General features: G+C 50.0%; 1 protein-coding gene across 2 annotated transcripts; it reads left to right on the forward strand.

The window, feature by feature from the left end:
• The first annotated feature begins 207 nt into the window (after positions 1 to 207).
• On the forward strand, positions 208 to 26774 carry RAMP1 (receptor activity modifying protein 1). 2 transcript variants are annotated; one of them, XM_039381355.1, is made up of 5 exons: positions 208 to 389; positions 663 to 901; positions 1287 to 1361; positions 15569 to 15707; positions 25747 to 26774. In XM_039381355.1, the coding sequence occupies exons 2-5, from the start codon at positions 862 to 864 to the stop codon at positions 26000 to 26002; spliced, it is 510 nt and encodes a 169-aa protein (XP_039237289.1). In that variant the 5' UTR covers positions 208 to 389; positions 663 to 861; the 3' UTR covers positions 26003 to 26774. The 2 variants fall into 2 exon arrangements, with proteins under 2 accessions (XP_039237289.1, XP_027591470.1); XM_027735669.2 differs by lacking the exons at positions 208 to 389; positions 1287 to 1361 and having other exon boundaries at positions 613 to 901.
• The last annotated feature ends 799 nt before the right edge of the window (positions 26775 to 27573 follow it).

Consider the following 27573-nt stretch of genomic DNA (forward strand, 5'->3'; position numbering starts at 1 on the left):
TGCCGGCCAGTGACCTCGCTGCAGCTGGAGCCCTCACCTGCTCCTAATGGCTTATCCTGAGGAGCCCAGGCAGGCACTGCTGTTCAGACATGATTCGGTAATGAGCTGCAGGTGGAGCTGTAGGAGCTCAGTAGTGATGTTCCACTCGGTTAAAAAAAACCCAAAACATTTACCTTCTCCCTAAGGTTGCACTGCATCCTCTGTGTTCATATCCAACACATAAAAGGGGGAAGGCTAGATTTTCACCCTCAGGCTAGGGAGAAATTCCTTCGGTGGAGATCGAAGCAGGGCTAAGGAAACCGCGTGGGGAAGAAGGACTCCTCGACGCTTTCCTTCTGAACTGTTCGCTCCCTTTCCCGCGGCTCCGGGCTACGGCTGCGGAGTCGGAGGTAACGAGAGCTCAGTAGTGATGTTCCACTCGGTTAAAAAAAACCCAAAACATTTACCTTCTCCCTAAGGTTGCACTGCATCCTCTGTGTTCATATCCAACACATAAAAGGGGGAAGGCTAGATTTTCACCCTCAGGCTAGGGAGAAATTCCTTCGGTGGAGATCGAAGCAGGGCTAAGGAAACCGCGTGGGGAAGAAGGACTCCTCGACGCTTTCCTTCTGAACTGTTCGCTCCCTTTCCCGCGGCTCCGGGCTACGGCTGCGGAGTCGGAGGTAACGAGAGCCTCGGCTACATCCTGCAGGCGCCTCGGGAGAGGTTCCCCCCGGTCTCTGGGGAGAAGGGGGTGTTGCGGACGAGCGAGCCCCGTGGAGCGGGCGGGGCCCGCGGCCGCCCCGGGTCCGCCCCTGCGCTCAGCGCCGCGGGCGCGGAGCCCGCCCGGCCCCGGAGCGGAGCCGCTCCTGCCGCGGGGCCATGGCCCTGCTCCCGCGGCGCTTCCTCTGCTTCGTCCTGGGTAAGTGCGGGCGCCGGGACACAACTCCCCCGGGGCCGGTGGGGCGGCGGGAGAGGCTCCCTGGAAGCCCCTCTGCGTTGGGAACGGGCGTGCAGCCCCTGCCGCCTCCTCCCGGGCTTCACCGCTCACACCCTTCTTCCCTGAAACCCGGGGAGGCACCAGCCTGGCGTCGCTGGCGACACAGACGGCGGGTGGGAATCCAAAGGAGAAATTATCCCAGAACGCCGGGACACATCGCGCTTGGCCTGGGAGTCTGAGGTGATGATGCTGTTGGACACAGCCTGCTTTGTGTGGGATTCCCCGCTTGGTAGATGAGATGTACTGAGCCGTGCTCCGCTGGCAGCCGTCCTTGCCTTTTGCTGCACATTTTTAATTACTGCTTTAGGAGTCTCTCTTCCCGTTCCTGAGCCGCAGGGAGAGCAGGCAGCCAGAAGTGCTCGTTCAAACAGGCTTCTCTCAGGTGAGGTCAGATGTTTCGGGTTTTACCGGCGATCGGGTTGAAAGTTCTTGTTGCCCAGTTGTTTTCTTGGGTGCAGCGTGCCCTGGTTCTTGGGTGCTCCTGACATTTCAGCTGCAACAGGTAGAGATTTGTGCCGTGCTTGTCACCTGTGTACCCGCAGCAGAAAGCTCCGAGATCACGTACATGTGCTCTCTAGAAGTGTGTTTATTTAAGGTACTTAAACCATGCATCCTCGTCCTAACGCTGATCTTCCATGAAATCAAAGTGCTCCTTGAGGATGCACAGATTTCTCCTTCTTTCCCTTCTTTCTCCTGTGCTGGTTTTCCCCTCCAAACCCTGGTGAATAATGCACTGAGCTATGCTGCAGGTAATGGGCTTACCTGTACCCCCTGATTAACTATTTACCTCTCCTCAGCTCTGCAGGGGCGGGAGAAAGCTGTGCCCTTGGACGAGGCACGTTCTCCGTGCCGGGTTGCAGGGAAAGGCTGCGTGTCCCTGGCTGAGGAGTGAGTGGTCAGTGCAGAAACCTGTGCCTGGTTTTGCCGCCAGCGAGCACTAACTCCTGCTGGTTAGGATTTGTCTCTGCTTTCTTTTCCCAGTCAGTCTCATTTTCCTGACCCTTCCTTCTCTTGGTTTGGGCACTGTAACTGCTGAAAGCGAAGCAAGCAGGAGTTGCTGGTACTCCAGGCTGCTCCTTTCCACCTACAGTGGGCTTGGAAGCAGCAGGACGCTGCCTCTGCCTGATGGCAGCTAATCATGATGCTGTGGATGTGTTTGTCTTTATCTACATCCTTCCTGTGGGATTATTTATTTTTATTTTTGAGCACACTCTGTGCTGTTTAACAAAAAAACAACCTTTTTGTGCCTTTCTGCTTCACAGCCCTGCACACAGACAGGGCTGCACAAAAATTGCAAGTGACAACTGAGTGCCCAGACATCGTGGTAGAGTCATGGATTTTGAGGTCACTGATGCTTCTGAGGAAGCAGGTGTTTTAAAATGAAAAGAATATTTTGAAAAGGGGAGGATACAAAAGGTGTGGAAAAAGCTCTGCTACTATATTTGCCGGGATTCTGCTAATGATCCTGCTGGCAGACTTGGAGTGCCTCTGCTTGACACCAGGTCTGACACTTGTGTGGAGAGCATCGTCTCTGTGCCTGTAAATCTTGCCACGCTCCGTTTCAGGGCCTCTTTGGGCCAGCAGCAGGGAGGGAGGGTGAGGTGAGTTTTATGGCTCTGTGTTGGTGTTTTCACTGCCAGCTTGTGGGCCCGGCTGCTGCCTTAGGACACGCTCTTGGAGGCTTCTGTCACTAACACACCTTCCCTTGTAAACTGTAGAGAGTTTTATGAACACTGGGTGTGGGAACATCCTCTGTGCTCTGTGACCACAGCCTCTACAGGGCTCCTTGGAGGTGGGGAACAAGTCCCTGGCCTAAAGCTGGGCGAGCAGTACTGAATTTTGCATGTGGTGCGGGCCATGAGAGGATGGGATGACACAGGCCCTCTCCCTGTCACCATAAACCCCTGGCTGTACCAAAGCCACAGTCCAAATCCTGGCAGGATTGGCCAAGCATTCCTCCTGTGCCAGAAAAGCCTTTCTCTTGAAGCTTTAGGTAACTTCCCACCTTGCTGTAGGGTCTTTCAAAAGCAGCGATGGTCAGGGAATCGACCATCCTAAAAATAACCTTGGTCTCATTCAGCAGGCCTGAGATCCAGCTGTATCCCAAGGTAACCACTTCCATTAAGGTAAGATTAGGCTTTTTCGGTTTTTTGGCTACAGCTCCCTACAGAGGCTTCTCAGGAGGGGATGAGCCATGGTCTTGCTCGTTGTTACTGGGGCAGTAATGATTGGCACCACATCATCTCTGCACTGTATTTCAGTGTTTAAAGGCAGTGCTGGGCTGTGCTACTCGGATTTCTTTTGGATTTAGAAAGCTGCATTGCAAATAAGGCTGGTAAAACATTAATATATCATTGATTCCCTCCATCCTCTGCCTATGCTGTACAGCACTGTGTTTGCATATTCTGCAGAAAATGACGCTTTCTTAAAAACAAAAGGTTTTGACACTGTTTATGGCCTCTCCTAGAAAACAGGAAATTCTAAGTCCATTTGTATCCTCTCTTCAGCTGCTGGCACCCTTGGAGTCAGGAGAAAAGGTAGAAACCTTTGAAGTTCTTCAGAGTGTCTTTAATTGTCTTAACTGTGTGTATGAACAACATGACTTTGATCTGTGGTCCATGATGCCTCTGGGAAAAGATATGGCAATGAGAGGAGATGCTTTGGCTTTTCTGCACATGCTTGAGTGCCTGTGAGCATATGAGAAGGATACAGAGGAACTTTTTATGAGAGCACGTATGGGAGAAGGGGGAATGGCTTCACACTGACAAAGGGTAAGGTTGGATTGCATATTAGGAAGAAATTCTTCTTTGTGAGGGTGGTGAGGCCCTGGCACAGGTTTGCCCAGAGAAGCTGTGGCTGCCCCATCCCTGGAAGTGTTCAAGGCCAGGTTGGGTGGAGCTCTGAGCAACCCGGGCTAGTGGAAGCCCATGGCAGAGGGTTGGAATGAGATGGTCTTTGAGGTCACTTCCAACCCAAACCATTCTATGATTCTGTATTCCTCTTGCCCTGTAACCATCCTTAAACTGTTGTCCCTTACACCTTGATACCAAAGCTTGGAGCTTTGCAGGCTGTGGACATCTCATCACTTGAATTTGCTGGACTCAAAAATAATAATAAGAATAAGAAATGATGAGCAGTAAAATAATGAGAAAAGGAAACCTCTGCAGGAGCAGCTTTGCGAGTCAGGCAGCTGCACCGTTACTGCTAAATTTTGGGGGTATATTTATGTTTTCTCTCAGCACAAAGCATACTCAGTAATGCCTGCCAGTGATTTGAGTGCTTCTTTTATAAAAGTGCTAAGACTTCCTTTAAAATCTAATTGAAGGCTATTGCATCTCTGGAGAAGTCCTCCTCAGTGTTTAGAGCTTGCCATGTTAGAAATCCCCAACAATAAACTAAAATGTCCTCCTCCTTTTCAGAGCGTTTCTGGAGATGGAGAGGACTTGAAACTTCCTAAACATTGAAAGTATGTGGGTAGGGAAGAACAAATTGCCTCCACCCTGTAATTTCATGCTCCCATACATGCCAGTTCTATTCCTGCAGAAACCAATGGCCTATGGATTTGGTAGGGTGGATGGAGGCTGTGTTATCTGGTCAGGAAGCCACTTGGATTTGAGAAATTGAATTGCATTTATTAACTCTGAAATGCTCTTGAATTAAAGAGCCATCAAGCACCGGCGCCGTGATCTCCTATTTGTGATGACCTGGGAGGTTGTGGATAATGAAAATATAAATGCTGTGACCTGGTTGGAATGAAATTAGAGACCTCATAATGGCTAAAAATGGGGTTGGCATCCTTTATGTTTTCACGGGGCTGGGAATCAATATCAGATCACTGCAGAGTTAAGGGAGGTCTTGGAAAGCTGCAGGTGGGGTTCTGGAGTTATTGCTCTGCACTGGCAGGTTGATTCTGCTTCTCTGGCCATCTGTGAAGTCTGGCTCTGTCAGTGCTAGTGGGTGTTTGGGGGAGGTTTGGGCCCTGCAGCGATGGTTGTGGTGACAGCCCTTCCCGGCACAGACCCTGCACCAGGAGAGGACCAAAACCACCACTGGCTTGGAGGGAGAATAGCATTGAAAACCCCTTATAGGGGAAACAGAGCATGTTTTAGCTTGGTCAAATAGCTAAATGCCTTTTTCTCTTCTAAAATATATCTGTGGCTAGGGTTTGCCAGGCTAATTCCCGCTGTGGGTGGGTGAATACCAGAGAATCCTTGTCCCTGTCTGCTGTTGTGCTGCTGTGGGTGCTGCCTGCGAGCTGGCTGCTTTTAATCATCAAACCCAGTAATGAACCTGCTTAATGGTCTCAGTCCTTTGTCTCTGTGCTTCTACAACGTGAGCTTCTGAGGATTTAAAAGCACATCCTGGCGCTTCAGGAAAGCATCCCAGCGGGGACGTGGGCAGCAGCCTGGTTGAAAACCTCCAGATTTTGGCCGAGGGCAGGATGCAATCCCTCTGGGCTTCCCTCTGTCCTTTAGGTAATGTTGGGAAAGGGGCAGCGCTCTGTGTGTGTGAGTTGCAGAGAGGTGCAATGTCTGTGTGCTGTTCAGCTGGAAAGAAAGAAAACTGCATCGAGAAATCTCCGTTAAAAGGGAAAATAAATTACTTCTGGGCTGCTCACATGGCTCAGCAACAGGTTTTAGTCTGGAAACTCTGCATTGAAAGTGTTTAGTCAAGCTGCTGTTCTGTGCAGCCTGTGGTGAATGCACCAACAAGACAGTGAGACTATTTATTTTGGTGTTCTCCCTAACAAATTTTTTGTATTTACTCACTACGTGCTTCCTTATAGGTGATCTGTCAGCAGTTTTTTTAATCTCGGAGGTAATTCAGTCAAATGGTAAATGGTCCCATGTAGCAGAATAGTCCATGTTTAATACATTCAAACCCCTTGAAACCTGAGCCAGCAGAATCAGAGTGTTGTCTACAAACCACAGCCAAGCACTTTTAACCTTGGAGTTACATTCCCTGTTCTTATTTTAGCCTCAGTCAACTGAAATAGCTGAAGGAAAAAATACTCTCGGGGGTGGAAGGAGAGTGCATTTGCCTTTAGCACATTCCTGAAATCTTGAGTGTGGTGGCTGCTGGTTTTTCCCTGGCTTTCTGCAGCCAGACCAGCCTGGGTTTGAGGCAGAGCTGACTGACATCTGGCCTCCTGTGGCGTCCCGAGCTTTGTTGATGTTCTAAAAATAGCTGTAAAGCCCGGGTCTAACGCTGGGTTAAGGTGTTGGGGATAGCAAAGCTGGAAACCACAGTCCTCCCCTGGTAGGCAGGAGAGAGGTGGCTTGTTCTCAGGGCTGGCATCCTTCAGCCCCTGGCTGCTGCTGCCAACCTTGTGGGCTGTTTGCAAAAGAGGGATGCACAGAATTCCACAGGGATCCCTGGTTTCTTTCACCCTCCTTCTGGGAGCAGGTTTTGGTGGTGGTCACAGGCAGAGATGGTTTGAACTCGGAGTGGGTGAAGCCAGTGAAGTCAGGGCTGTGCACACATTGCCAGCGCGTGTCTAAAACCTGTGTTTTTCCTCCATTAATTCAGTCAGGGAGAATTATTTTCCAAAAGACCCCGCTATTCATTAAGGATATAATTATCTTTGTAACTAACAGCTCATGGCAGATTTTTCCCTCCCCTGGTTTTCAATCAGGCAGCAATTGGATTTCAGCGTGGCAGGGTTTGGAATTCATTTCTCTTTCCTCCCTTTTCGGCTAGTTTTGATTTTATTTTGCTTACTGAATGAATTGGGGGGGGGGGAATAAAAGTATTTGCCATTCTGCCCTCTGCAGAATCAAGTCTAGGGATGTGTTTCTGGAAAGGTGCTTGGCAGCCTCTAATGGATAACAAGGACATTCTGTAACTCATGCTAATACAGGTGAATACTCAGAACCTAAAGGCCTTTAATCTGATTTTTTAACTCGGTGTAGGAAAGGAGAACTTCATCCCTGCTCCTGGAATTCTGATTCGTTTCATTTTATTACACAAAGCAAGATAAAGAGGTAGCTTTTTTTTTTTTTCCCAGCCAGCACTAACGAGGTATTTTGCATACAGCTGAACATAATCATGAAACCCAAAAGGATCTCAGAGGTTTTCAATTTGGCATCCTGTTGAGCCTGTGAAGGAAGGAAGTGATTTATCCATCGAGATGATACTTTGATGATCTATAGGCATTTACTTTTTGCCAGGATGGGGGTGTTTGAGGTTTTGCTGTCATTTTATAGCTATTCCAAGAGGGCACACAATAAACTCCCTAAAAATAATTGCCAGGGAATTTTTAGTTGAAGTTGAGGTAGGAGCCAGCTGCCTGGAAGCAATGCCTGTTTGAGGGCGTTTCTCCTAATTTTATAATTTTTGTAAGCAAGTGCCATGTTAAGCTGATGAGACCCTTGCAACCAGTGGATTTGATGATATTTTTGTTAACTAGGGATTGGGCTTCCCGCTTGGGTCGGGCTGTGAGTTCAGGGGACAGGGTGCATGGGTCACCCATGGATACTGGGGATAAGGCAGGAGCTGGGCAGTTGCCATCAGCAGAGGTGAAACCCTATGTGGGCAGGATGAAGGCCAGGGTGGTTTTCATTTCAGTCTCCCAGATTGTTTGCCTCCCTGAAGAGCTGTCACCCTGTGGGGCCACAGAGCTGGGATGGGTGTCAGGGTCCAAGTGCCAGGTCCAGGGAGAGGGACTGGAGCTGCTCCCATTGCCCCTCACCACGGTGGGGGAGAGCAATCGCAGCGCTCAGATGGGACATGCTGTGGTGAAACCTGGTGCCTTGTATTGCTTCAGAGCAGGTCACAGGCTCGGGTGTGTTATCAAAAGATCATTAGGCTGCCAAAAAAATAGGGGTGAAGTCAAAGGTCCCTGTGCTGGCGCCTGTGCTGGGAGCCGTGTCTGGAAGCCGGTGTGCGGCTGAGCCGGAGCTGACGGCTGTTTGGGATCCGCTTGTTTCCGCTTGACCTTCTCTCGTTACTGCCTTTTACTGTAAGTAAGTCTTCATGCCCGGGGATGTTTATCCCCCAGAGTGTTTCTGGAGCGTCCAGCCTGGCTTTGGTGAAGCACAGCCCTTGCTGGCTCTGCTCCTGCGCTCGTCTAAGCCGTGTCCATCAGAAATGGGACTTCTGGGGATGGGCCCCAGCATGCTCCTCTGACCCACCACGTCTTGTGCTCCATTCCCTAGGATGTGGAAGCCTTTGGCCCCTTTGGAGGGCATCTGCAGCCCGAGCTTTCCACATGGCCAGGTCCCTGGCAGGGGACTGTCCCCAGCCTGACTGACCGGGAAGTGACTTTCTGTGCCAATTCTGCATTCAGGTGTCCGCTGTCTCCCAGGCCAGCAGGGTTTTACACTGCCCCTCACCCCTCCTTACACCCCTGGCACAGCACTTAAACCATGGCACCTCCTGCCACGGTCTGTATTTGGCACAGAGATCTCATTTTGCTGGGATTTAATGGGATTGGTCAGCAAGTGTTTATTTGGTGTCAGGGGAGGCTGTTTTGTGAGCAGGCCCAGATGGAGAGAGATGCAGCACAGAGACTTTGGGTTGTACTTGGTCACAACAACCCCCGGCAGCTCCAGGGTTGGGGCAGAGTGGCTGGAAAGTGGCGCAGAGGAAAAGGATCTGGGGGTGCTGAGTGACAGCAACTGAACATGAGCCATCAGTGTGCCCAGGGGGGCAGAAAGCCAATGGCACTTGGCCTGTATCAGGAATAGTGTGGCCAGCAGGACTAGGACTAGGGAAGCGATTGTCCCCCTGTGCTGGGCACTGCTGAGGCCACGTCTCAAATTCTGGGTTCAGCTTTGGGCCCCTTAGGACAAGAAAGGCATCGAGGAGCTGGAGTGTGTCCAGAGAAGGGAATGGAGCTGAGGAAGGGTCTGGAGCACTGGGAGCAGCTGAGGGATCTGGGGAGGCTCAGCCTGGAGCAAAGGAGGCTCAGGGGGCACCTTCTTCACTCTCTGCAACTCCTTGGCAGGTGGGGGTCAGGCTCCTCTCCCAGGGAACAAGCCATAGAACAAGAGGAAGCATCATCAAGTCTTGTCAGAGGAGATTTAAATTGGATATTAGGAAAAATTTCTTTACCCGAAGGGCTGCCCAGGGCAGTGGTGGCATCCCCATCCCTGGAGGCACTTAAAAGCCATGTGAATGTAGTGCTTGGGGTCATGGTTTAATGGTGGGCTTGGCAGTGCTGGGTTCAGGGTGGGACTTGCTGGTCTTACAGGGCCTTTCCAGCTGAAACATTCTATGATCCTGTGTCCTTTGGAGCTGGGGAGAGGCCCATGACCATGCTCTTCCCTGGGGCTGCAGTGTCTGCAGCTTGCTCCCCAGAGCAGCACAAGCAAAGCCACAGCCCCATGTGTGTTTTCCAGGGGGAATATCCGTTTTCCTACCATTGAGCTTTCCTAGCCCTGCCTTTTCATTTGGCAGTTTTTCCCTGCTATGAGGCTTTTTTCCCCCCTCTGAGCCTGAGTGACTTCTCCCCCATCCAAGTTTCCCGAGTCCTTGAGTGCTCTGAAAGCTTTTGTATGGCTTCATGGCAGTGAGGCTGTTGGACAGGCAGAATTTGGGGTGAACCCTCCATCTGCAGAGCTCAGGGGGGAGCTCCAGCTGGGCTTTGTAACTGTGTCCAGGCCGTGCTTACGGACTGCTTTGTTTAAGAAGTAGCTGAGTAGTTTCCTTCTGCTGCTCCATCTGCACCCCCTGGAGCAGAGGGCAGGCAGGGAGAGGGGACTGCTCCTTCTCTTCTCCGAAGAGGGCAGTGGCAGCGTGTCCGAGACATCCTGGGATCGGCCTTCCCAGGTCCTGGGAGACAGGCAGATCTCCCCCCACCTCCCAGCATCTGCTCTGCCACTGAAATCCTCACTGTGCCGTGACTCAGCAGCGTGTTGAAAAATCCCCACTCCCTTTCAGCACATGAAAACCCAAAAATCCCATGAATTCGCTCTTGGTTTATGTCCTGAGTGGTTATACTGGGAGAGAAAATCCTGAGGATTAAGGGACTGTGCCACAACTGTCTTGTTCACTCAGTGAACAAGAGTGAAGTGGGCAGGGGAGGCAGAGTCTGCCTGGTTTTGGCACCTTAGGATACTTCAGAAGCATCCATGAGCAGGTTTGGGATGGGATGATTCTGTGCAAGTCTCTCCCTCCCCCACGAACACCTACAGGGTTTGGGCCCCTCCATCCATCTCCATTCCCAAGCTGCTGCACAGCCCTGACAGCCCCCAGAGTCACTGCCAGATCCCAGCAGCTCGGGGTGGGGGCCAGTGCCCCCAGTCTGACTCAGCCAGGGAGGAGAGGCTTTAAAAATACATTCCTCATGTAAAACCAGGACAGAAATAGCCTTGTCAGGGCTCAGAGGTTTCATTTGACTGTGGGGGCACGTCCTGGGCTGTCAGCAAGCGGAGGTGTGAGCAGATGGCTCCCTCCTTTCTCAAAGAGGAACACACGGCCTTGAGCCAGACACCCTGCCCTTCCCAACTCCCAACATCTGCAGTTTTCTGTCCCCCAGCTCCAGCCAAAGTGGGACACAGCTTTGCTAAGCACCAGCTTAGTTTTTCCTGGTGAACCAAGGGAGTGTTTGCAAGCTCCGAAGGCTCTGCTGAGCTGGCGGCTGCCCGACGCAGCCCTGGAGGGAGGTGTATTTTTAAGCAGAGGGAATCAGACCCTTCCCAAGGGTCTGCAGATACTGGAAGGGCCAATTTTTCCATTTTTTTTTTTGGTTCTGCTGAGTGAAAGGGAAGATGCTGAGAAATGCACTTGCTGAGGACCAGCCCAGCTGGTCTGTGAGTAAATGGGGGTCCCAACACCAAGGGAAGAGTTGGAAAGGAAAATGAGGCGGCCTGAGGGAATGAACATGTGCTTTCAGGGTTTCTCAGGGCTGTGCCTGCAAAATCCCCCTGCTGAAAACCTGCTCTACTAGAGCCATGTGGTACCTCCAGCAGGGACATGGAGCTGTGATCCCCACTGGAGGTTTTTGTCACCAGGATGAGCGGCCTGGAAGGGACAGCTGTGAGTCTGGGGGTTGTTGGCCACGAGAAAGGGGGACAAAATCAGGTTTGGGGTTAGCCCCAAGAGACCACCTCCTTCCCAGCTGGTGAGTAGACAGGTTGGCAGCATGGAGTACGTCTGTCTGGTTAGGCTGTACCTGGCTTAATCTCACAGGTTTGTACCTGCTGAGGCAGGATTCATCCCACTGGATGGGGCTGTGCTGAGTGTGGGGCTCGGATCACGCTCAGTGAACAAACACCAGATACCCAGCTCTTGCTGGGTTTTATTCTGCAACTGAGTCCAAACCACAAGGGTTGTTTTCAATCAAACAGCAAAGCCACCACCCCGAAAGGGAGGGGAAAACAGACTGTTTTCGTCTCGGGTGTGTTGAGGGCACTAATCATTTCACAGTGGGGGTTACAGCATCTGGGAGAAGCCCAGAGGAAGATACTGGGGTGTTTGTTCTTAGAGCCCAGAGCTTTGCTGGTGCTACATGTGCCTTTTTCATTGCCAGCCCTCCTGTGAGTGTCACTTTGCAGTTCTCTGCCATCTTTGGGGTTTACTGAGACTTCCAAGCTCTTTGATGAATACATGGCTAGTTCCTTCTCTTTGCTATGAAGCAAAGCAGTTTCCCCCCAGAATAAGATAGTCACCACTGTGGATCCAGCAACTGGATCCATTCAGTGCTCTGGGCTTCTTGGAGGTGGTGGAGTCCCACCCAGTTCATTCCCTGAGTTAATTTTATACAGCCCCTCGTGAGAGGTGAGAGTAGGAGTGGTTTTGAGTCCACCTTGGTGGGATCTCCCCAAAAATTAAACTGCTTTACTTGAGACTTGCTGCCCCAGAGTCTCCCAGTGCACACACGCCTTGGGCAGCATCCAGAGGTCAAATGGCAGAGAACTGGAGTGGCAAGGCTTGCAAAAATGCCTGGGAACTGGGAACATCCCGTGCTATACCAGTTTGAAATGCTCAAATCTGTTCTTGGGCTCCGTGGTCCTCCCTGCGTCTGCTTCCCCATGGGGTTAGTTACACATCCCAGCAAGACAAGACCAAGAATTCCCGGAAAACTGAGGAGAATGTGGCCAGAGACCAAGGAATTGTGCAGAGGGGACACATGTAAAATGCAAAACTTTCCTTGTGGAGAAAGCTCAGAGATTTCTGCTGGCGAACCGTCACTGTGACAAGTGTGTGGGCTCACAGTGGTGGCAGGAGGAGTGGGTGGTACCCACTGAGCTGTTTCTGGAGGGGCGACCCAGAAAGTCTAGTTGTTTTCCTGAAATTTTGGTAACAATTCAGGACCAACACTACTTCTCTGCAGAAATAAATGTGTGGCAGGTTTTTTGCAGCTAACTCTCAAGAATCCTGGTAGATGCTTGCTGGAACTCTCCAGGTCATCAATCCCAGGGCAATCAGGAGGATCTGGGATGCCTGCAAAAGCTGTCCCTCCAATCACCTCCCCACTGCTGCTCTCCAGATGTTTCCTGTGAGGAGGCAAATGAAGGATCCTTAAGCTTACATCTTTTAGCAGGCAATCAGGGATTCTCTCCGCAGGGAAGGTTGTTCATCAACAGTTCCGGTGATATGAGAAGGGAGAAGGGTTTCACACTGACAGAGGGCAGGGTTAGATTGGATATTAGGAAGAAATTCTTGGCTGTGAGGGTGGGGAGGCCCTGGCACAGGTTGCCCAGAGAAGCTGTGGCCCATCCCTGGCAGTGTTTAAGGCCAGTTTGGACAGGGCTTGGAGCAACCTGGGCTAGTGGAAGGTGTCCCTGCCCATGGCAGGGGAGTGGAATGAGATGAGCTTTAAGGTCCCTTCCAACTCAAACTATTTTGGGATTCTGTGATTCTCCATGTTGAGGTGGCACCTAAAGACCAAGCAGAGCTTTGGAGGTACTGCATGGCTCCAGTGGGATGCTCCCAGAGGACCACTGTGTTCCCACAGCTCCCAATGCTATTTTTCCTGAGGGAATGGGAGTGACAGGGGCCTGTGAGAGGGGAGCTCTTTGGAGGCTCAGCCTTGGTATAGTTGTGTTTTGGAGCTCATTTATTCAGCAGCTCCTTGTGGCCTTCACAAATGGATGCTGCTAAGTACAGAGACGTGACCGCTCCGGAGCTCGGTTATTTACAGCTCACTGCAGCTGACTTACCCCATCTCCATCAGCAGGGCTGAGGGCAGAAGGAAAGCCTTCTGGAATGAGAGCCAGGAGATAAAAAAACACTCTCCCTGCTTTTTTTTTCCCCTGCTGTTACAAACCCTGAGCCCATCCCAGCCTGACACGGGTTTGGGGGAAATCTGTAAAGCAGCAGGGATCTGAGGGTTTAGGTAGGGACCATGTGGAAACATGGCAGGAGCTTCTCCTCACTTCGACCTTAAAATGTGTAATTACAGCTCAAGTCGGTTCTCCCCAGTCAGCTGAAAACAAAAGGGCTTTTTTGCCTTGCTGTGTCCGGCTCCATCCTGGCAGCACTTACACAATGGGCTCTGTTGGGCCTCGCTCCTCTTGGATTGTGTTTGCTTCTGATGTGTAAGACAAAAGAGCCCTTCACTATGTTAAAAACCAAATGTCCATGTGAAGGGTCTTGGTCACTGGCTGATGGGTCTGGTTTTCCTGCTGACTACCAGCTGTATGTGGCTTGCAGCTCCTTGCAGCCACTTTATGGTTCTCAATTGCTTCATCCCCATGGTTTATTCAGTGTTTCTCCTCTCTCCACCCAAGGCGGAGCTGCCTCTTAAGGTGTTTTCCTCCAAGCAGCTGTGTGGTTGTCAGGAAACATTTGGGCATCCCAAAGGATAGTTGTGGTGCAAAGGACTTGTCTCTAGGCTCTCCCATGCTGAGAGTGGGGAGGAGCAAAGCCAGGTGAAGTGCAGCCTGGCTGTGCTCGGTTAACTCCTACTTTTCTTTCTCCCTGTGCCGCATCACTGTTGAATTCCCTAAAGTGGCTTTGTCTTCCTCAATTTCTCCCTGTGCTTTGCATGTCTCACTCATTTCTTCCTGGCTCTGTTTCCTCCTTCGCTCCTCAACCCCCTCGGCCCCTCATCCATCTGCCTTTTGGTCTGTTCTCCCCTGCTCTCCCTTCCTCCCTCTTGCTCTCCTGCTCTGCACTTGACGTGATCCCTGGAGGCATTTTCTCTGCAGCTGCTTGTCCAGACGTGTGATGGGCATAATATTTACAGGGCCCTTGTCCTTTACAGTCCAGTGCACAGACCTCACTGAGGGGTGACCCCTTGGGGTGGCACCTGAGCCTCCCTTGAATGCTGGTGCTCGCTCAACCGAGGGATGGGAAGGGGGGAGAAGCCTCCCAGCCATCAATCATCCTCGAGCCTGCCCAGACTGAGATTTGCAGTCCAGGCCTCACATAAAATTATTGTACCGTTCCTCCTCCACCTTCTCCTCCTCCCTCCATGCTTTGCTTCAGCATCTCAAACCCTCCCATTTCTGAACAGGGCTTATCTCTGGCTGAGGTGCTGTTAGGTGAGCCCCTGGCTGGTATCAGCTGGGGAGAGCTTTAGATTTTGATAAACTCAATTTTTTATTATTGCAACAGTGAGGGTTTAACACTCCTTAACTTCTCTTGGCTCATTTACTCACAGTTGGTGGTGGGAGGCAGTGTGGGAGCCCTGCAGCCAACCAGAAACATCACCCAAATTCCCTGAGTTCCCACCCGTTGCCATAGGATGCTGGTACCTTTGTGCTCCGAGGATTTCAGAGGCTGCAGAGGGATGATGTCCCGTGGTGATGTCCCTTGGCTGCTAAATAAAAGCAGCTAAATTCTGTTGTGTTAAAAAAATAAGATAAAAATAAAGCACAGAGTTATTCACACATGGCAAAAAATAGAGCTGGTATGTGATGCCTGCCTGTAGTGTACTCCAGGAGCTGAAAAGGTGTGAGCTGGCTCTCTGGAACCAAGGGAAAGGTATTATTTATAGCCAGGCTCAGTAAATCATTCTTTCGAAGGTTTGTTTCCCCTTCCTTTTGTAGCATCACTGTCCCTTTCCCTTTCCACCCACTAGCAAAATGGCACTGATTGTGCTCGAGCCTGTAGGCAGCATCCCTTCCTTCCCTGCTCCCAAACCAGAAGGCACCATGTGGCAGGGACACGTTCCCAGAGGGGGATTAAATCAATGCCGTGCACCAGGGATGAATTTCCCTGTGCCAGGCCTTGTGCTCCATCGCAGGTGGACGTTTGTTCCCAAACGTGGCCCTGTGCAGGTGCTTTGCTCCAGCAGGGATCTGACTGGGAGCCATGGGGTTATTCCCCACTTTCCCCAACGCCCTTACTTGTTTTGTAAACCAAAAACCTGGGCATTTAAAGTCCAAAGGCGTGTGCTGAGCGATCAGCAGAGAATGAATCCGTGTCCTTGCTTCTGACTTACCTGGCACGTCTTGAATAATGGATTTATCAGCATCAGGCACTGGGGAGGGGACTGGAGGCTGGTGCTGCAGGGTCCCAGGGTGTGAGGAGGGAAATCAACCTCAAGGCGGTTTTGGAGAAGCTGGTTGAGAGCAGGGTTGCTTTGGTCTCAGCTCTGCTGTGGTGGGTGCCCTCTGCGGGGGGCTGGGGGCCATGATTGTGCCATGACCCACCACAGCAGACCCTGACCCCACCTGCCCCTGGCCTGTCTTCCAGCCCAGCACTTCATCGCGGCGACGGCGTGCCAGGAGCCGGACTACGGCTGGATGATCCGGCACTACTGCCTGAAGCAGTTCCAGCTCAGCATGGAGGGCATTGGGCAGCGGCTCTGGTGCGACTGGGATGAGACTGTGGGGTAAGTGAGGCCTCTCTGCTCGTCCCTCTAGTCCTGGCACCCTGAGACCACCTGCACCTGTCTTTGGGTTTGGGGTTTTATTTCCTGGCGGGGGATGAACAAGGTGCTGTTTCACTCTGCTGCTGGGGCTACCCTGGCTCCACCCCTGCTGGGCCCAGCCCCTGCTGGGGCTTCTCCATCCTGTGGGGCCACAAGGTGAGCTTGGAGGGAGAGCACTGGACATTGTCTGCCCGGACTTCAGTGAGGCTTTTGGCACCATCTCCTGTAAGATCCCCACAAATAGGTGTGGGCTGCATGGGCAAACAGCGAGGTGGGTTGGAAACTGCCTGAACAGCCAGACCCAGGGGTGTCAGTTGTTGGACAAACACCAGTTGGAGGCCAGCAACTAGTGGTGTGTCCCAGGGGTCAACACTGCCCTGCTTAACCTCTCCATTAATGATGTGGGTGATGGTACCAAGTGTAATCCCAGCAAACCTTCAGATGACACCAAACTGGGAGGGGTGGGTGACACACTGGGGGTTGTGTTGCCATCCAGAGGCAACAAATCTAAAAGAATGGAGGAATGGGCTGATGGAACCTCCTGCAGTTCAACCAGGGGAAAGGCAAAGTCCTGCACCTGAGGAGGAACAGTCCCAGGCACCAGGACGTGCTGGGGGCTGCCCAGATAGAAACCAGCGTGGCAGAAAAGGACTTGGGGGTCCTGGCGGGCACCAGGCTGAGCATGAGCCAGAAACGTGTCCTTGTGGCAAAGAAGGGAATGGGCACAAACTGAGGCATGGGAGGTTCCCTCTGAACACCAAGAAATGCTATTCCACTGTGAGGGTGGCCAAGCAGTGGCACTGATCGCCCAGGGAGAATGTGGAATCTCCATCCTTGGAGATACTAAAAAAGCAGCTGGACATTGTCATGAGCAACCAGCTGTAGGTGGCCCTGCTTGAGCAGGGGGGTTTGGACAAGGGGAGATGGGTCTCCAGAGGTTGTCTCCAAGCTCAGCCATTCCATGGTTAAAGAGGCTTTCAGGGAGCCGAACCTGAGCAGTGTCTGGAAGTCAGGATGGTGGCTGTGCTCAACCACGTGGCTCAGCAATGGAGCTTCAGTCGAGAAGACTACAACTGTCTGGGAATCAGTGGGTTAATAAAGCAGCAGATTGGGATCCCTGTCACAGCTTCTGGTGACTCACAGCTTGATGGACATATTTTCCATGAGATTTTTAATTTTTTTCTCAGCACTCTGGTTCTCCAGTCAGTCCAAAACTCAGCTTGAAAACCCCATAACCAACTGAGAGGCCCTCAGACCCTTTCTGTGAGAAAATCCCAGGCCGTCCCACTGGACCTGCTGGCTCACCCCCTGCTTCCAGGAGTTGTGTGTTGATTTTTCTAAGCAACTAGGGGGAGAGGCTGGAATGGTATGGCATGGCAGTCCTCTGCTAAGCCTCCTGTTTGTAATCAGTGTCAGGGAGTCAGTGGTGATTTATGACTTGGGAGAAGCAGAGATGCAGCTTCCCTAGTGGAGCATCCTTGGGGGATAATGAGGGTGATAAGGGAACCCTGCTCAGTGCAGCCCCATCAGGGAGAGCAGGGATGTTGTTTATGGGAAGTGTTTTTGATTTTGGGGGAATTTCTTTCAGTTTATTTTTATTGCAAACCACCCAAACAGCACTTTCCTTGGATTAGCTCTTTCCCATTTAGGATCAGCAGAGTTTTCTCCGTACTACCATGGAGTAAATCATTCTCCTGATGAGAGGCTTTTGACTGAAGTTGTGAAGACCAGTCAGGGGTGGCCACGTGTCATCATGAGGGCTTGAAAAGAGAAAATAAACCCCCTTTTTCCACCCTCAGCTGACTTTCCATATTGTACAGCATCATTGGGATGCCTTTCCCTGGGAAAATGAAACAAAGGACAAAAATGAGCTCTTGGGACACCAGTGGGGATGGAGGTCAGCTGGAAACAGCGAGCAGGTGGTGCTGTGTGCTATGAGCTGTTTTGCCCAAAAATTAGAGGTTTTGCAAGATTTTGGTTGATTTCCTGCTTCATGGCCCTTTCTTCTGTGCCAGATTAAAAACTACACACACCTGTGTTTATGTATTTTTCGGTCAGAGGTTGGACTCAATGATCTTAGAGGTCTTTTCCAACTTTAATAGTTCTATGTTCTATTCTGTGATTCTAAACGTACATACTGGGTGTGCTGAGTGTCCCCCAGGGGCAGGACTTTGATTTTGGTCCTGGTTCAGTGCTGTCTGCAGGCTTGATGAGCTCAATCCATCTTCTCCCCCAGCAAAGCCACTGCCCAGGGAGCAGAGGTGTTTAGAAGAGCTTGTTATCTCTAACATCCTGTTTTTCTCCTAAATAGCTTCAACTAAACTCGTTATCCTTGAGGCTCGTGGAGGAAATGTTGATAAGCTTGCAGTGTTTAATTTGATTGCCTGAGTCCATTTGCTCCCTGTGAACACATGGCTTGGGGTCACTTAAGAGATGACATTCCTCTGATCCTCTTGTGCCCTCAGGACACTGGGAAAAATCAGGCAGAAATAGCTCAGCTACTGCAGTAAATAAGCTGCAAGGATATGGGGTTTGGTCGTCCGCCTTGCTCAGCAGCCTTTGCTCCCTGAGTGTGTGTGGGAATCACCAACCCCTTTCGGACAATAAGCAGGAGTGGGTAGGGGGTGGCATAGGTGGGTGGTCACCCCTCTGGCTTAAGGGGAAGGATTTGACTTCCTCCAGGTGTGAGATGAAGAAATGGAAATAACCCACCTTTTGCCTGGAGCCTGTTCTTTCCGTATCTTCCCCCAAACCAAGGAATTTTGATGCTTGAAACCTGTCTGAAGCAAGGAGAAATGCTGTGAGGTTTTGCCTCTGCCAGGGCCTGTACAGCTTCAGGTTTGGAGCTGTGATTTCCTGTACAGCAGCATTTAGCAGGAAAGAGCCTGTAAGGCCCATCATTTCCTGCTCAATTGAGGGTGACACGATGGGAACATCTGGATAAATGAATTGTCTCAGCAGAGTTTGTAATTGTGGTTCGTTGGTCCTGTTTATAGGCTGCAGATGCTGCTCCCATCTTACCCTCAGAGGCATTACCTGAGCTCTGGCCTCACTGATGCTGCAGCATTCCGATGCAACCGAGGGGTCTCTCGGCACCAGGAGTGTTTGGTCAGGTTGGGCTTGGACCATGTGGACAAGCACCAGCTCTCTGGGAAGGTTTGTCCAACACCATTGAGCTCTGCTGGCTTCCTCAGCCATGCTTATTTAGGGAAAGTCGATGTTTCTGGATATGCAAGTCTTTATTATGGACCAGGGGAACTCGTGTGAGCTGCTACACACTTTGGGAATGGGATGCCAGGTGGTTTTTAATTTAATAATTCATTCCAGAATGACACTGGCCATGAACAGTGTCTCCTGGGAAGGGAGAAGGACTGGAGTGTCCTTCCACACTGAGAGGTGTTTTCCCTTGGGTCATCTGGTTTTCCTCCCTGTCCTCCTCCCCAAAGGCCGAGCATTCCAGCATGGCCTCGGGTGCTCCTTGGATCCTCAGCATTCTGGTGTTTTGTTTTCCAGGGCTTGCGGCTGCCCTGGGATTTAAAAGCCAGACTGGAGCTGCAGCAGGGGCTCCTCCATGCCATGGGCTCCTCCACTCCATGGTGGTGGCCGAGCTGCTTTAGCCAGGAGCTCAGCTGTGCAGGATGAATTCTCCCAAAGACCAACTTGGCTGTTTTGATTCCAGGTCCAAATTCATCGGCATGGTGATTGAGCCGGGGGATTAGCTGAGGTCTCCCTGGGGGTAGCTATTTTGGGGATGTGGAGCGCTGCTGGCAGAGCTGGGGCTGCTGGAGGGGTCGGGTGCCGGCCGCCCACCCGCGAATGCGTCAGCAGGAGCTGGTGACTTGCAGCTATTTTTCCTGCTCGGCTCTGGCCGTGGCCAGGGAATGGATTTGCCTGACGGTCCGTGCACGGCGTCGGCGCAGCAGGACGGGGGGACGCAGCTGCGGGTGTCACTCCAGCCAAGCAAGGCATCCTCATCCCAAATATATCCACCCCGCGGCATGCCTAAATATCTCCAGGGAATGCTTTCCCCTCGCCGCGGGCATCCTGCGGGGAAGGAGCTCCCCGGCGGGAGCGTGCTGGTCTGACAGCTGCAGCCAGGGGTGGAGCTGCCTGCTCCCGGCTCGCCTGGTACCCGGCCCTGGCTGGGGGCTGCTCCCGCAGCTGCCAGCACGCTCACGCTGTGCCTTCACGTTATTTGTCCATGATTTACACAAAACAGATTGATCCGTTCCCTTATTATCTCATTATCTACTTATTTATCTTCAGCTTGCCAGGTCCCACTGGATACCCCTTCATCCTGTCTCCGAGCTTGCACCGCAGAGGAGGAAATCAGTGTTTTCTTTTAATTTACAAAGCAAAAGGAAAACCCTGTGGTGTTTTTCTCTTCCGAAGCATGGAATTTGGGTAGGATAGGAAATATCTTCATACTTGTGGCAGAAGAGAGAGCTGTCAGTCCTGTGAACCCCAACCACAGTGTAACACCGCCCGCATCCAGGTGTGGTCAAGGAATAAATGTCAGATCCAGTTCTAGTCTTGTTTGCAGCGGTAAAAACACAGAGGAATTCCTTGGGATTTATAGCAGTGTAAGCATTTGGATGCCATCAAACCCTTAATCAGTCCTTGACTGCTTCCCACCAGCAGCCTGGCCCTATCCCCATTCATCCCCATCCCCACAGCGTCCTTTAAACCTAAACCTTTTCCAAGATGACAAGGAAAACAGTTTTAATTGCAGTTCATATTGGGTAAGGAAAAATATTGAGAAGTAAGCTAGGCTGTACTTTTCAGGGCCAGCTGCCTGTCTCCCTGCAGTGGTGGGAGCTCAGTAATCACAACAACGGAGAAAAGGCCTTCTCCAAGTGGGATGAATGTTAGAAGATATAGAGAAAGAAAGCCAGAATTCGTGACTTGCTCACACAAGTTGTTTGGGACAGAAGCTGTAGCTCTGTCAATAAATTGTTCAGGGCCTGAAACACTCAGTCAAAGGTAACACCAATGTAAAAACCATGTAACAGTACAACACAGAGGATGGTCTGAGGTCACGGCAAGATCATGAGGCATGAGACCATACTGGCAGAAAAAGCAAAATTCAGCTGGAGTTTTCTGAGTTAGCAAAAACCTACAAGTGAGGTGAAGTGAAGGAAGGAATAGGGCTCTTGGGAACAACTCAAGCTTCCCTGCTTTGCTGTACTTGATAGACTATTGGGTTTAATGTTGGTAGGAATAGGATAGAACAACTTGAGTTTCTTCAGCCTTTACCTAAATTTGGGCTGAAAGAGAGCAAGATATTAGATGTCAGGAACTGCTATAAAAAGGCGTGTCGCTGTTGTGTCGGGCAAAGCTGTGGTTTCTCTTGGGGATCTGTTGCTAAATCTCAAAGCTGGGACAGAAGGCCAGGAGTTTTAAAGTGCAGTTGTGTTTGGATGTGTCAGTAATGAAGAGTCTCTAATGAAGTGCTACAATTCATTCCATTTACATGCCTGTATGAATTGCAAAGGTAGATGTTCACAGGGAGCACAAAGCTCAGTGTATGGAAAGCATTCATAGGGAGATATCCTGGGTGAGAAAAAGGACTTAAAGTGTGAATTATTAATAGTTTAGGAACAGCTCAGTCAAACAGGAGAGGTTGTTGCAGTTTCAGATGAAGAGAAAGTGGTCAGAAAGCCAGGAGGGAGTCAATTCCTTGAGAGTCCTTGGAGACATTTAACTCAACTGCACAGGCTGGTTCTGCAGGTTTGGGGGTAGGAGGGACAGCAGCCTGGAAACAGCAGGGCAGGAGAAGGGTGCCTAAGCAGTGGGTTGTGATGGCATTGCTGTTTCTGTGTTCTGTTCAGAAATGCTTTGTGTAAAATTAAATCTGTTAACCAAACACAGTATTGTTGAAGACAGGATATAAACCTTCATTGTATCAGAAGCTGTCTGAAAAGGCAAATACAGATGTGTAATTTAATATAGGTTGTGCTTAGAAGAAAACACACAGCTAATCTAAAAGGGGATTTTCTTAAGCAATATTTTATTTACAACTGAGGAGGAAAACGATGGATTGAGCACCTCACAGCAAAAAGTTAAAAATACCTCCTTCCCCCCCAAGCCTTCTTTCTGTGGGCAGTCTTTTTAGGCATAGCAGCCATGCAATTAATTGAAGTTGGCTAGGAGCCTGTAATGAACAGTCTAACATGGTGTAGCTGCTTTCATTAATAATATCATTGTCTTTTGTCAACTTTAATAGCAGTTGGGATTATCCAGCTGGAAAAAGTTAGACAGATAGACAGGCAAGTCATAGAACCATAGAATCATGGAATCAGCCGGGTTGGAAAGGGCCTCTGAGATCATCAAGTCCAACCTTTTTATCCATTCAGTACTCTGGAAAAATCCCACCCGTATTTTCCCCCATTCCGTTTTCCAGTGGAAATCCAGTCCGGGTTTGCCCCCACCCCCCCAAAGCGGCCCCGGGACGCCCCGACAGAGGCACCGCAAGGTGTGAACCCCCCAAGAGCCCGTGTGAACCCCCCAAGGTGACACCAGAACAGTGTTTTATTTACTGTAACAAACACGGAGCATCACAATGCAATGAATTTCTTCCCAAACCCTTGTTCCTCTGCAGGCACACAAGGAGTAAATGCAGTGCAGTACCGAGCATGGGGCACTGGTGTCCATCCCAGACGGGTGTGAAGCAGCCACGTTACTGTATCAGTTCATGCTGTGCTGCCGGGTTTATATTGTGGGCGTTTACTGTCAACTGGCTTAAAAAGAAATGCAGCCTTTCTTTTTAAATATATCAAACCTGACGTTTTATTCACTTTTTGGGTTCACTTTTTGATCTCTCTATGTGGATGCTGTCAGAAGTTTGGCTAATGGAATGAAAAGGAGTCAGGGTGTGGCTGCATCCAGTCTTAGCCCCAGACTTTGGCAGCAGTTTATGTTTAAAGGAGTATATATGTGGAATTGAATGTGTGACTTTGTCTTGGCAAACCAAGTATATTTTATGAATAAATGAGTTATTTTATTAATGATGGTAACTATTAGACTAAAAGACCTTACTCAGAATTATTTACTACACAATACAGATAATTATAACTATGAATACGGTGCCCTATTTACTGAAGCAATATTGAAGCAATGCTATTAAAGCAAGCAAAATAATTATTAAGTAGAGATTGATGTTACTCACCCATAGCAATGGCCGTGGGTAAATCCTGAACCACCCTCGCCCTTCTCCATCCATCCCTGGTAACTTTTGCAAATAGAGTACAGTTCAAGCTGCTTTACCCCCACTTAGGCAGAGAATCCTGCTACAACTTTCTCTCCAAAGAGAGTGTTAACTCTGTGACTGAGGGTTACAACTCTCTCTGGACACCAGGAATACCATGATCATCCTTGCAGCTCCTGGAGCTCAGCTCAGCTTTGCCTGGTATGGCAGGGGACCTCGCTCTCCTCGGCTGGATTGTGGCAAGGGGAGGGAGAGCAGAGCTGGGCAGGAAAACAAGATATTTCACCATCAGCCTGGGATGAATTCCCAGTGGGATGATGCTGGCATGGTGCTAATACAATAATGTGGCTCTGCTCGTGGGGAGAGAGAAGCAGATGCCGATTTGGAGATGCAATGGGATAAATGTTTGCCATGGCCGTGGCAGGGAAGAGCGCGCTCAGCCCCGGGCATCAACACTGCTGCTCTCCAGGGGGATCTTGATCCTGTCTGACAAGGCATTGCAAGCAACCTGGATCCAGCTGGTCTGGTTTATCCAATCCCAGCGAATGGATCCCTTTGGGATCCCTCTATGGTGCTGGGGATGCCATCCCATCCAGAGCAGGAGGGCTTTAACTAAGCAAAAATGAAAGGGACAAAAGACATAGGGTAACGTAAGGCACCCCATCGGGATGGGGGGACTTCCTTCCGCTCCAGGACAAGCACTTGTAGCCCCACAGCCCCCTCCCAGCACTGCTTGTGGGGCTGGAGCTGCTCAGCTCTTCTCCTCAGCTCCATCCTCGCATACGGAGCCGGCTGAGCGCTGCAATTCGGCTGCTGCCTCTGTGCAAAGGGCAATTACAATTTGTCCTTTCATTGCTGGCACCATTTGGCTTTGGTTCCTTGAATGTCTTCACGTCTAATGATGGGAGCAACTATTTATCTCCACGGAAGCTGCTGTATGGCCCTTCAGCTTTAAAAATAGCTTTTATTTGCCTCTGTTAACACTGTCCCTCTGGTTCCTGAAGATGCTTCGGCTCCCGAGATCTCCTAAGGATGCTGATGAACGGGAAATGGTAATTTTGCACATTGGGATGCTGAGCAGAATCTGCTTTTAGCAGCTGCAGGCACCCCATTAATTAAATCACCGGGCTCGGCAGGGGCTCCCAGTGGTGTTGCCGTGTGCCCGTTGGCACAGCCTGCCCCGAAACCGGGCTGAGGAGCTGCACAGCAGCTGTGGAGACTGGCTGGGAAGCTGCTTATAAAATATTTCTTCCCCCAGGCGGGTTTTTAATTGGCGAGCTGGGGTTTGGTTTGCTTTGCTTCTCTCGGATTAGATGTGACTAATTGGGATGGGGGAAAAAATTAAGTATTTTTATGCATAGCCAGTTTTAAAGCAGGGAGGGTTTGAAAGGCACTGTAATACCTGTCCTTCCAGAGGATGGCTGGATGGCCCAGCACAGGGACAGTGCCTCTGGTTCAAGGCTGCTCCTGGTTTTCTAAATGTTTAAAAGGAAAAAAAAAAAGGAAAAAAGGACTTGCTGGCCATAGAGGTGGGATGGGTTGTGGTCCTGCACAGCTTCAAAGCAGGCAGCTGGTTCCTATGCAATCTCCTAATTTTTAGGCAATTAGAAGGAGAATTTTAAGTAGATTTGATGTAATTACTTCTGTCCCCTTTGGTTGAATCTGCACATGCTGGAGGATGGTGCTCCAAAGGCCAGCAGCCAGACAAACTGGCATGGGTTTCCTGAAGGTCTTTGCTTAAAATCTGGGTCCATCCTGTATTTTCTAATAGCACTGGTTCAGCCATGAAATCCCATAGAAATTACCACAAACCAAACAAAAACACCCCAAACCTGTTATTTCTGTAAATATTATTTCTGTTTTCATGTCTTTCTGTAAATGAAAACCACTTCTGCTTTTGGCTGTGGGTGGGCACTCAGAAGTGCCACCAAAGTAGCAAAATCTGACTAGAATGTAAAAAAACCCCTATATATCTTTATACCACTCTAGCTAAAAAAAAAAATAAAAAACCCCCCATATAGTTTTATACAGGTTATATAAATTTAAAAAAAAAACCTACATATTTTTATAGGGCCAGATATATCTATCTAGCTACAACCTCAAAAAAAATAGCTAAAAAATTTAATAAGTAATAACTCAAATACAGTCTCAAATATCACACCTTTGTCATAGAAAGTGTATAATATGTTGCACAAGGATATATTTTATATATCATATATATTATATATTATATGGCTTTTATATGTTACGTATTATAAATTAAATAGTATATACTTTTTATTACATATTTTATATTCAAATTATATAGTGTATATTATGTATTGCATAGTTTTATAATATACATTATATGTAATGTAAATAATGAAATATATTGTCTGTATATGTAATTATTATAATAATTCATTATTATATAACATATATATAGCATATAATATATAATGTATAATAGCATATATGTTATATAATATATAATATAAATAAAATATAATAACACGAAATATAACGATGATAATATGAATATTATATATTATGTATATTATACTATAACAGTAATATATTATTGAATATTAATAAGATTATTATTATATAATAATATAAACATTATATAATGGATAATAGATAATATATATTATGTACTGTATATTATCTGTAAATGATATATTTAGTTATATAATATTATATATGATGTATACAGTATTTTTTGCTGTGTGGGGGGAGGTGGTGTGCCTGTGTCCGGGTGCTGGTCCCCGGTGCCCCCCCCGGTGCCAGCCGGTGCCCTTGCCTGTGTTGCAGCACGTACGGGGAGCTGACCAACTGCACGGTGCTGATCGCCGAGAGGCTCGACTGCTACTGGCCCAACCGGCAGGTGGACGAGTTCTTCGTGGCCGTGCACAGACAGTACTTCAGGAACTGCTCCCCGTCCGGGCGGGCGCTGCACGACCCCCCCAACGCCGTCCTGTGCCCCTTCATCCTGCTGCCCGTGCTCGTCACCCTGCTCATGACCGCGCTGGTGGTGTGGAGGAGCAAACGCAGCGAGGGCATCGTGTAGGGAACGCCCCGCGGCCAGCCCAGGGGAGGGACGGGGGGATCTCCCCTGGAACGTGCCTGGTTTTTTTGGGAAGACCCTGGCAGAGGAGCATCACGGAGGGTACCAAGTTCTGGAAGCAGAGACAGCATCGCCACTGCTCCTCTTCACCAGTACCCTCTGTGCCACACCCCCGGCCGTTTCCCAATGAATGCATCATTTAAGACAGGGTTGTTGGGCAAAATGGGATTCTGGGGGCCAGTGAGGCTGTCATGGACTGCCCAGGCAGCTGGGAGTTCTCCTGGGATACCGGGGAGCACCGCTCACCCCAGGCATCAGCACTGCTCTGCTCCGCCTTTCCCAACTGCTTCCTCCCTGGCAACCCCCAGCATTGTGTGCCAAGAGAGAAGAATTTTTAAAGGGAAAAAAAAAACGTACAAGGAAAGGGGGTGTGGGGAGTTGAAATCCTACTGTTCCCACAGTGCCGGCGCAGCATCGACGTGTAACCACAAGGCCGGCAGGTCTGGGCGCAGAGAAACCTCCACGGCTCCCTCTTTTTGTCCCTTTTATTTTTTGTTCAGCACACTTGGAAAGGCATCTTTTCCCCCCGTCCCCAGCCCAAGGACAAGGCCTGCACAGGGTGGGTTTTGCCTGGATGACAGGCAGCAGTGGGTGAAAGTTGGCGCTGGGAGCTGGTGGCACTGGTGGTGACCGTGGCAATGCCCTGGGGGGCTAATGAGGAATGGGAATAAGGTGCTTTTCCTATCTAAATAAATAAATACCTACATAAACCAGGTGCCTGTCTCTGGTGCAAGTCCTCAGCTCTCACCCCTTCTGTGAAGGCTGAAGTCAAAGGCCCCCCGTTAATGCCCAGAGGCCACCCCAAGTGTTGATCCCACCCTGTGGGCACTGGGTAGCACAGGGGGTCCCAGGGAGGGGGATGGAAGGGCTGCCCCTGAGCCAGCAGGGTCCCTGGGGATCCCTAGAGGGGGGTTCCTGGGTGTTGGTGGGCAGGTCAGGTGTCCACCCCTTTGGCAGCATCCAGGAGTGGGGTCACATACCTTAGTGGGAGACTGGGCAGCACCTGGGATGGGGTGGGACCCCCAACCCTACCACTGGTCTCCGCCATCCCCAACAGGTCTAGACCACTCCAGACCCCTTCAGTACGTTGCAGGCTCAGGGTTCCCTGGGGAGATCCAACTGCTATTTACCACTGGCTCTCACATTTCCCAAAAAGCCCTCCTGAATGGACAAGCCAGGCAGTGGGACACACAGCCCTCTGCCTAACCCACCCAGCCTTCTAACCCAAACCAGTCTATGATTCTACCAATATACACAGAAATACATATAAATACACATATATTTATAAATTTATAACCCCCCCCCCAGCTCATTGTGTTCAGGAAAAATTAATTCAGTTTATTTTCCTGGATGATGAGGTGATGGGCTCTTGTAGGATGAGGATGAGGTGTAACATTTTCTTGGCCTTGTGCATCCTGGATAGGCACAAACCAATGCTCAGGCCTTCCTGCTCAGGGAAAGGAGGACTCTTAACATCCCTTCAAAGAAAAGATTCTAAGTGTAGGACCACTAGA

This window comes from Pipra filicauda, unplaced genomic scaffold (assembly GCF_003945595.2).
Source record: "Pipra filicauda isolate LSUMZ 115617 unplaced genomic scaffold, ASM394559v2 scaffold21_size4447388_pilon, whole genome shotgun sequence".
Classification (NCBI taxonomy): Eukaryota; Metazoa; Chordata; class Aves; order Passeriformes; family Pipridae; genus Pipra; species Pipra filicauda.